This window comes from Procambarus clarkii, chromosome 92 (genome assembly GCF_040958095.1).
Source record: "Procambarus clarkii isolate CNS0578487 chromosome 92, FALCON_Pclarkii_2.0, whole genome shotgun sequence".
NCBI lineage: Eukaryota > Metazoa > Arthropoda > Malacostraca > Decapoda > Cambaridae > Procambarus > Procambarus clarkii.
In genome coordinates, this window is record NC_091241.1 from 11,488,082 (window position 1) to 11,497,831 (window position 9,750).

General features: G+C 50.1%; 1 protein-coding gene across 1 annotated transcript in view; it reads right to left on the bottom strand.

Moving 5' to 3' along the window:
* ci (cubitus interruptus) overlaps window positions 1-9,020 on the bottom strand; it is a 35,785-nt gene extending 26,765 nt beyond the window's left edge. Inside the window, 4 exon segments of the mRNA XM_069319067.1 lie at window positions 3,218-3,442; window positions 4,458-4,678; window positions 4,857-5,059; window positions 8,971-9,020. Of these exon segments, the coding sequence (XP_069175168.1) occupies window positions 3,218-3,442; window positions 4,458-4,678; window positions 4,857-5,059; window positions 8,971-9,020 (699 nt within the window).
* Window positions 9,021-9,750: the final 730 nt, after the last annotated feature.

Genomic DNA, 9,750 nt, shown 5'->3' on the forward strand with positions numbered 1-9,750 from the left:
GAGAGAGAGAGAGAGAGAGAGAGAGAGAGAGAGAGAGAGAGAGAGAGAGAGAGAGAGAGAGAGAGAGAGAGAGAGAGAGAGAGAGAGAGAGAGAGAGAGAGAGAGAGAGAGAGAGAGAGAGAGAGAGTGAGAGTGAGAGAGAGAGACAGAGAGAGAGAGAGTGGTCTAACCCCACATCCGTGACGGCTTGGGCACGCCGGACCCGTAGGGAGCCGGATGGAGGTCATGGGTACTTACGGGGCTCACCATAGCCCGTGCTACATGGACACATCGTTCTGAGTAGCTAAATCTACAACAACAACGTTGTTAAAGATTCCCTACCTGGAACAAAGTTCCAAGTAGCACGGGCTATGGTGAGCCCGTAAATACACAACAAGAACAAGACGGCCTGTCGTAGCGTCGTTCACGTAGGAGCAGCAAGAGCTCCGGGGCACCAGCCATCAATGGAGATGTCCACTACCCTCCCCCCCCCCCCCTGTGGGCACCACTGGCTGGGGCATCAGCCCAAGAGCTGCCCAACAGGTACGGCCACGCTCTTTACACTTGATCAGTATGGGTGAGTGTCCTAGGCGCTAGGGCCGGGAGTCGTCGCCCTTCACGCCTTCCCTCACCTCCCTCCCCTACCTGCCTCTTGTCTGCCGGCAATGGATCCCTTTGTAAGCCGGGACCGTTGATATAATTTCTCAATTACGCTTTAATGGCTGAATGTTTGCTCGTTAGGGGTCGCCTAGTTCCACAAAGCCTCCGTCCCCAGCACCTTGTGTACAGATCTTGTGGCACCACACCAAGCCAGCGCGTCCTCACTCAACCCCATCCCCACACGAGCACCCCAAACCCCAAGCCACTACCCTAAATCCCCACCCCACCACCCCAAACCCCAACCCACCACACTACTACCACCACCACTACCCATCACCCTAAACCCCAACCCCACCACCCCAAACCCCAACCCACTACTACCACCACCACTACCCACCACCCTAAACCCCAACCCCACCACCCCCAAACCCCAACCCACCACACCACCACCACCCTAAACCACCACCCAGCGCCCTAAACCACCACCACCCTAAACCCCAAGCCACCACACCACCACTACCCACCTCCCCAAACCCCAACCCCACCACCACCCACCACCACCCACCAACCCCACCACCACCCACCAACCCCACCACCACCCACCAACCCCACCACCACCCACCACCACCCACCACCACCCACCAACCCCACCACCACCCACCAACCCCACCACCCACAACCTAACAGATCACTTACGTCTTCTGCAAGTTTTTAAATGCCACAAAAAGCATAGATGTTTCGCCTATGTGATTCTGGAGAGCAGGCGGCCGAAGCGCGGTTACCCCACTCACCTCTCTCACCCGACTCTCGCCTCTAGTGCACCCTGGCGTAGAGGTCATGTTGCCTCCTGGCTCCAGGGGGGTCGAGGCCCTTCTCGCGCTCGACCCTGGACCAGGGGAAGACAGGTCTATTTATGCTCAGTAAATGTAATGAAAGAATTGGTGTGTGGACTTGGCTGCTAGTTCTTGCCTGCTAGTGACCACGGAAGGGTAAGGTCTAGCTCCAGGGCCCCGCCTGATGGCCGCCTTGTGCCTGTTGTGTTATAATTGAACTATTCTGATGTTCCTGTGTGTGTGTGTGTGTGTGTGTGTGTGTGTGTGTGTGTGTGTGTGTGTGTGTACTCGCCTATTTGTGCTTGCGGGGGTTGAGCTTTGGCTCTTTGGCAAAGATTACTGTGTGTGTGTGTGTGTGTGTGTGTGTGTGTGTGTGTGTGTGTGTGTGTGTGTGTGTGTGTGTGTGTGTGTGTGTGTGTGTGTGTGTATTCACCTAGTTGTGTTTTGCGTGGGCTGAGCTTTGCTCTTTCGGCCCGCCTCTCAACTGTCAATCAACTGTTTACTAACTACTTTTTTCCACACCACACACACACACACCCCAGGAAGTAGCCCGTGACAGCTGACTAACTCCCAGGTACCTATTTACTGCTGTGTGTGTATTATATACACGAACATACACTACGGGGGGGGGGGGGGGGGGGGTACCCGGGTCTGTATCTCCATGTATCTATCTCCCCTCTGTATCTAATTATCTTTCGTCCCCCCCCTCTCCTGTATCCCCCCCCCCACGCAAGACGCACTTAAATATATGGGTTTCAGATTGCTTTTACTTTCTCTTCCTTCATCCAGTCTCCTATCTTTTTCAGCAACAACTCTACGGTAATCACACACCATATTTCACATTTTGTTTCAAGGAAATACTCCTTGAAAATGGCCCGGGGACGTTTATAAGTGCTAATATTTCTTAAAACATTTAACTTAGGCCTACCCCGACCAGCCTATGTCCGCCCCTAACCCCCAGACCAGTTTTCCTGAAAATTTGGGTGAGGCTAGCCCCCGGCGTCTGGCCTCAAGCTCAGGTCTCATATATTACTGTATATGCTTCCTGTACAGATTTTTTCACCCTTATGTTCTCATGTTCCTTTGGCATTGTGTCTTTGACTCGCCATAGCCAGTGCTCAGAGACAAGCAGGTAGAGCCCAAGCGCGTCTACCAGTAGTGGAAATCTGGACATACTGTACTGCAAAATTGTTGTTGTTGTTGTTGTTAAAGATTCGCTACCTGGAAAAAAAAAGTTCCAAGTAGCACGGGCTATGGTGAGCCCGTAGTGCCTTTACTGCAAAATGTTACTGGCTTCCAAGGTGGTTCACAGCCCATCCCGTAGGCCTACAGCTGGCTCACCCACTCCACACACCAGAGGTCTTGACCACCCACTGTACCTGTGTGTGTGTGGGTGATGGTGTGGGTATGATTTCCTTCGGATTGAGTCATGCATAAAGATGTACAAGGCTTCTTGACCAAGATTGGTACATTGCTCTGGCAATACCAGCGTTAATCTAGGTAACTTACAGCATGGTATTTTGACGTATCCTGCAATAACAGATGATTCCCATCCCTTGTCTATATGTAAATCGCAATATTTATCCGTTAAAGAAGGAAGGAAGGAATTATCAAAAGAAAGCGTCAAGCCATTACGACTATATAGCACTGGGAAGGGGTCAGGATAAGGATTTGGGATAGGACGGGGGAAATGAATGGTGCCCCAGTCACTTGGACGGTCGGGGATTGAACGCCGATCTGCATGAAACTGTTAAATCCGACAAATATAAAGATAAATGGTTTAATGGCACTAAGTAGTTCAGTACCTTAACAAGGTCGTCCTGGGTATTGAAGTCCTTGTTACACTCCCTCCAGTGGCAGTGGGTCTCTATGAAGTCCGGCGGCTCCTCCTTGAGGCCATCGTCGTCTCTGGCGGAGGCGCTGACCGTGCCACAGGCCCCAGACGTGGTGCTCGACGCCTCCTTCTTGACCTTGGAGCCCTTGTCCTCCTCCATGGTGCTGGAGATGGCGGGGGACGCCTTCTTCTCCCCCTGCACACACGCACACCCGGGAAATAAACACACACACACGTGAGCGCTTTCAAACTTCCATGACTGAAAAGTATAAAGGATTAAGTATTAAGTACTAAGGATTAAGTACAGTCTTCCAGTTATACCGGATTAGATCTCACATGGCGTATAGACAGTACAAGATCATGAACACTTTGTTGACCCCATCCCCCCCCCCCAAGCCTCCTTGGGCATAATGAAAGAAGAACGTGATATATGAGAACACAGAAGCTATATGATGGAATGAAACTAGGATCTGTGTGATCTACGAGTCCACGTACTCCTCAGCCACTACCGACTGGACCATGATGGTAGGGCGTGTGCTTAATGCAAGTCCAGGGATGTGGGTTCGATCCCATTGTATGGCTTTCAATATTTTTTTCTAACTTCTATATATATGGCTGCATGCAAAGAATAATTTCCTTTCATTTCATGGCTTCCGAGTTTGTGTATCTATCTGAAATGTAATTTAGAACGTTTCTAAAAGGTTTCTAGTCCTTTCCACTAGAGTCTTCTGCTAATCTCTAATGTAATTTAGAAAGTTTAGCATAAGACTCTAGTTGAAAGGAGTACCATCCTGAACTCTGCCACACACCTTTGATGCACCATCATTCTAAACTAATATTCTGCCGTCTCACTGCTCGTATACTGACGGAACGTTGACAATAACACTCAGTTCTGCAGCATGAAGCAGACATGAAGGTCAACAGTAGTGTGAAGAGTGGTGTCATGTCACGTATCACAGGTGTCACATCACGTGTCACTCCTGTCATGTCACGCCCCGTGCCCCCGCATGCACCGAGACACACCTGAGACACACCTGCTATAGCATGCTATAACTCAACATTCCTCCCCACACCTGAAGACATTTACAACAAGCACACTCAATAACCTTTGTAAATAATTAAGTTTACATTATTAAAAACTCCGGTAGCTTTTAATACTGTAAGTAAGGCCCTAACCCACCTGCTGGGGAGGGTTGAGAACATGTCCTTACCTCGGGCTTGGGTGGGGCGGTGGGCAAGGGGGGTTGTGAGGAGAGGGAGAAGAGAGACTGGTGGGTCGCTAAGGTAGACGGACTGTGCTGTAGCAACGGACTTGGCGCCAGAAACGGCGACCCGGGGAGCGACGCCCCCCGCATCAGGTGTGCCTGTAGCTGCTGCAGGTGTGTGGCCGCCCCTACCCCTGGGTGCATCCCCAGCGCCGGGGAGATGGCTCCTGTAGGTGGCGAAGAGCAGGAGAGGACGTTAGCATCACCTAATTGGTCGCGTGTAAGTACATTTAGGATCCTGCCTGTACACAGAGGTTAATGCAGTGGAAGCTGTATACTGATCATTGTTGCACCACCTGCATAAGACACCTGATCAGGGGAATCAGTAGGTGTGCGAGTACTGACCTGCGGAGAGGTGGCCGTAGGAGCCGCTTGCGGACGAGGACCGCGACCCGTTCATGATGGAAACGAGGGAGTTTGGGCTGAAGCGAATCATTGAGTTGATGTCGAAGGAGTCGCTGTACGGAGAGGAGGAGAGAGCCCGCTTGCGGCTCTGCCGCAGGCTCGGCCGCGGCGACGGCAGGCGGGAACCTGCGGGACACAGATGACTACATTACACCCTGGTTGACACCTGGTTGATACCAGGTTGATACCTGGTTGTCAGGTATCCCTGTAACACACTCTCTCACACATACACACACACACACTCACAAACTCCCTCACTCACACACACACACGCACTGCGCCGTGTAACTATAAGGGACACGTGCTTAAACAATACAGTAGTAACGTGTACAATACCAACCAATACAAAATACAGCGGCAACTGGTTAAACTCCACAGGTGAATAACGCCACACTTAACAATACTCTTGAAACCTTAAACCCATTCTACGGTACTCGATACATCAACCTCTGATATTGTGAGTTTTGTAACGTAGACACACCCCTCCCCCCTCTACCCCCACCCCCTCTACCCACCCTCTCTACGCCACCCCTCTACCCCACCCCTATATCTCCCCCCTCTCCCTCCCCCCCACCAAATAAACAAATCATACACACCGAAGTGATATAAGAAAGAGTAGCCCACGCCACTCTCGGCTTCAAGTACATGATGGAGCACTGCGCTAGGAGGCGGGGCTTTGGAGCTAGACCTCGCTCGCTGTATACACATACACAGGTAGAGACCATACAAGGGGGGTAACACATACTGTCCTAGCAGCAGCAGTCCGTCTTCTCACTAATCTAGTATTAACGAAATAAGTCAATCCGATAAGAATGCGAGGTGTTGGTGATGATTCAAGCATTGTAATGTTCACGTTCTCTATGTATCTGTCTCAGAAGGCAGGCAAGAGGACAGAGTGTGTGTGGGACAGAGAGGGCGAGACAGGAGGGCGAGACAGAGAGGGCGAGACAGGAGGGCGAGACAGAGAGGGCGGGACAGGAGGGCGAGACAGAGAGGGCGGGACAGGAGGGCGAGACAGAGAGGGCGAGACAGGAGGGCGGGACAGTAACTGAGGGCGGGACAGTAACTGGTGGCAGGACAGGCGTGAAAAATGACGATGGAGACACTTGCATCAGACCATCATTTGGTGCCGTATTTGGCATCCCCCCCCCACTGGCACCCCCATCTTTACCCCCCTACTCACTACCTCCCCCCCCCCCCCAGATCACCCTCTTTATCTTGCCCCAGACCTCTCCCTCACCCCCATCACCTCCTGTAGACCTCTCCCTTACACCCTCAGCAACCACCCCTCACCTACCTTACACCTCCCCATCACCCCTCCTGACCCCCCATCTCCTCCCCTCCCCACATGAAGGGCGGTGTGTCCTCGTCCCTCGCCTCACCACAAAGAATATGACATTATACTCCTTTAACATATATCCCCGTGGTAGATATAGTTTTGGTATGTCGCAGAGGCCCGCGTGGCCATCACAGCCTGGATGATCACATCACTCCCTTAGTACCCTTCTGCAAGCTTTTTTTTTACCCCTTGATCCAGGGATATGTCTTACACACCCTGGCAGAAGACGGGTTCGATCCCGGGCGCCGGCGAGGAACAATGGGCAGAGTTTCTTTCACCCTATGCCCCTGTTACCTAGCAGTAAAATAGGTACTTGGGTGTTAGTCAGCTGTCACGGGCTGCTTCCTGGGGGTGGAGGCCTGGTCGAGGACCGGGCCGCGGGGACACTAAAAAGCCCCGAAATCATCTCAAGATAACCAAGAGACCCCTAATTTCATACCACTTACCATACCACACACACCGATATACACGGTACTCCCCTGTGTATATTGTGTATGAGATACGACTCTTGTCTCCACTCCAAAGAATACAATTTCAGTACCATGAGCGGTCCCTCTCCACACATGAATGACCTAACTGGATGATGTCTCACGATATATAAAAAGGAAACTTTCTCAACACCTCCAAATGACATCCAGGCTGTTGGATTGTTACTCAAACCCCTGAGAACGAGCAGCGGCATGTGACAGCATGCTTGACCACCAGCCCTGCAGGAAGCTTGGTCAAGCACCAAGCAGCATGGCAGGACATTGATGCTTAAAACACTTCAATATAGTAATTATTAAAGTAGAATGAACTTCACACACACACACAGAAGAGGTGGTGGAACACACACACACACACACACACACACACACACACACACACACACACACACACACACACACACACACACACACACACACACACACACACAGCTTCAATAGTAAGTACGCTAGTACAGGCAGGTTATCTTGAGGTTATCTTGAGATGATTTCGGGGCTTTAGTGTCCCCGCGGCCCGGTCCTCGACCAGGCCTCCACCCCCAGGAAGCAGCCTGTGACAGCTGACTAACACCCAGGTACCTATTTTACTGCTAGGTAACAGGGGCATAGGGTGAAAGAAACTCTGCCCATTGTTTCTCGCCGGCGCCTGGGATCGAACGCAGGACCACAGGATCACAAGTCCAGCGTTCTGTCCGCTCGGCCGACCGGCGAAAGGTTAGAAAGCCCAAATACACCGAGCCCAATAGCTAGAGCCTGACTGCTCTCAGACGCAGGTAGTGGAGGAGGCAGGCAATATGGAGAGTGATGGTGGTGAGGTGATCAACAGGCGGGTAGCTTATCAAGACCTGCCGCACAGACCATCCATCACTCCCGCCATGACCAGAATACGCCCCGTCTCTCCTTCCTCCCCCCGCGCGCCAATATATCCGGCTGCATCCGCTTCTTACACATGTGTATCAGGCTGTCGTGTCGCTCTGATTGCTGATGGATGATCCGAGGTGTTGATGACGGGGCGAGCGTGTTAGTGTCTCTCGCCGAAGGCCGGATAAAAGGGGTCCGGTGTGAGAGAGGTGCACATAATATTACTTAAGTTGAGCTCGGTAATGAAGACATCCGTCGATGTGGGGAGGCGTGTTCGTATCCCCCTGCAATCAAACACTAGCCTCGCCAAACAAACCCACCGGACAACTTTTTTCCCCTCCTGTTACCACACACACACACACACACACACACACACACACACTCACACACTCACACACTCACACACGACACACACACACACACACCACACACACAACAACACAACACAACACACACACACACACACACACACACACACACACACACACACACACAACACACACATATACACCTGTACATACACTAGAAAAACTGGAAATACCAATGTCTTATAAGACAACACACTACCTATATTCAACACAGGAATTATGTACACGTTCTTAACTACAGACCAAAGTACTATACATACTAAAGAGGCCCACAGGAATATCCGTGAAGTAATCTAGAGTCTAGATGGTGCAAATCTTGTCTCTGAACACCAACATGGTTCTATAGAGGGCAGAGTCTTAGGATAACGACCCTATTGGGGCTTTCTAACAAGGCAACCGTCATCAGGGAAGGTAAGGAGGCCTAGATCCTGTTTCCCTGAAGTTTCATAAAGTATTGGATACAGTTAAAACACAAGAAACTGCTATACAAAGTCATGAATCAAGCAAGAGTAACATAGTATTAAATTGGACCAAAGAGTACCTCTTTGGTGAGAAACGAGAAGGTGTCTGGACACACACACCCGTGAGATTCACACTGAGATCACAGTGTGACTGAGGGCCGCAAGTGGGGTACGTCCCATAGTGAAGATGATACAGGAATACGACATGAAGGAGAAAGGTGATGTGTATATTTCAATGCGAGCAGACGATGTTAATTTACTAAAGACATCGGAACACACACGAGGACTGTAAAAAAAAAAAAAGATGCAGGAAGATCTGGATAAGTTTCAGGGATGATTGAATGAATGGCTACTAGACTTCAACCCCCGAAAAAATGCAAGGTAACACAAATTGTAAAGTAGGCAAAGAGATCCAGATGAGGAAACGAAAATGGAGATGACGTTCAGAAACACCAAAAGAGAAGGACCTGGGAACTCACCTTACCTTACAGTTACCTTGGTAACTACAAAGTAATTAAGCCAAGATAACGTTGCAGTTACCTTGGCCTCCTAGGATCAACGTTCCCGCGGCCCAGTTCCTGAGCTGACATAATCCACAACCCAGCAGCAGAGACCCAAACAGCATATGCGAGACTGGCCAACATAATGGTGGCATTTAGGAAGCTAGAGGAATCCTTCAGTATCCTATACACACGTGAGCTCCATCCTCACATACAACTCCACCTACAGCAACATCAAATAAAGCTGGATAGGGTCCAGGTGTACGCAACGAGACCTGTACCAGAGCTGAAAGGCTTGAAGAATGAGGAAAGCCAGGCAGCTGAGCCAGACCGTGATATAGACATATATAATACTCATAGGAGACTGGATAATCTTAATAAAGGGGACACGGATGGAAACAGAGAGACGCCGATGATAGAGAGACGCCGATGACTTGCAAAGATCTTATAAATAACCTTATTAACTTAAGAGTAATACGCGATAGGAATGAATTTGAGAGAGAGAGACAGCCAAGTCTCAGAGCAAATCCATATTATGAGACACCAAACCCTCCCCCCCCCCGTCCTCTCAAACCATCTGGCTAGTAATTTTTATATTTGTGATGGTCGGAAAGCTTATTATGGTTACAGTAATAGTCTGCTAGTAAACTGGCGAGTGAACCTTTGTCTTAAACAGACAACTTGCTCAAGTTATAACTTTACTGTATTATAAATCGTTGGTTTAAAACGTATAAAAAGTATATGCTACTCGTTTTATTTGAAGAATTTGGATTTCTGTGATTGGAATTCTAGGGTACACTCAAATAGTTTTCCAGTTCCA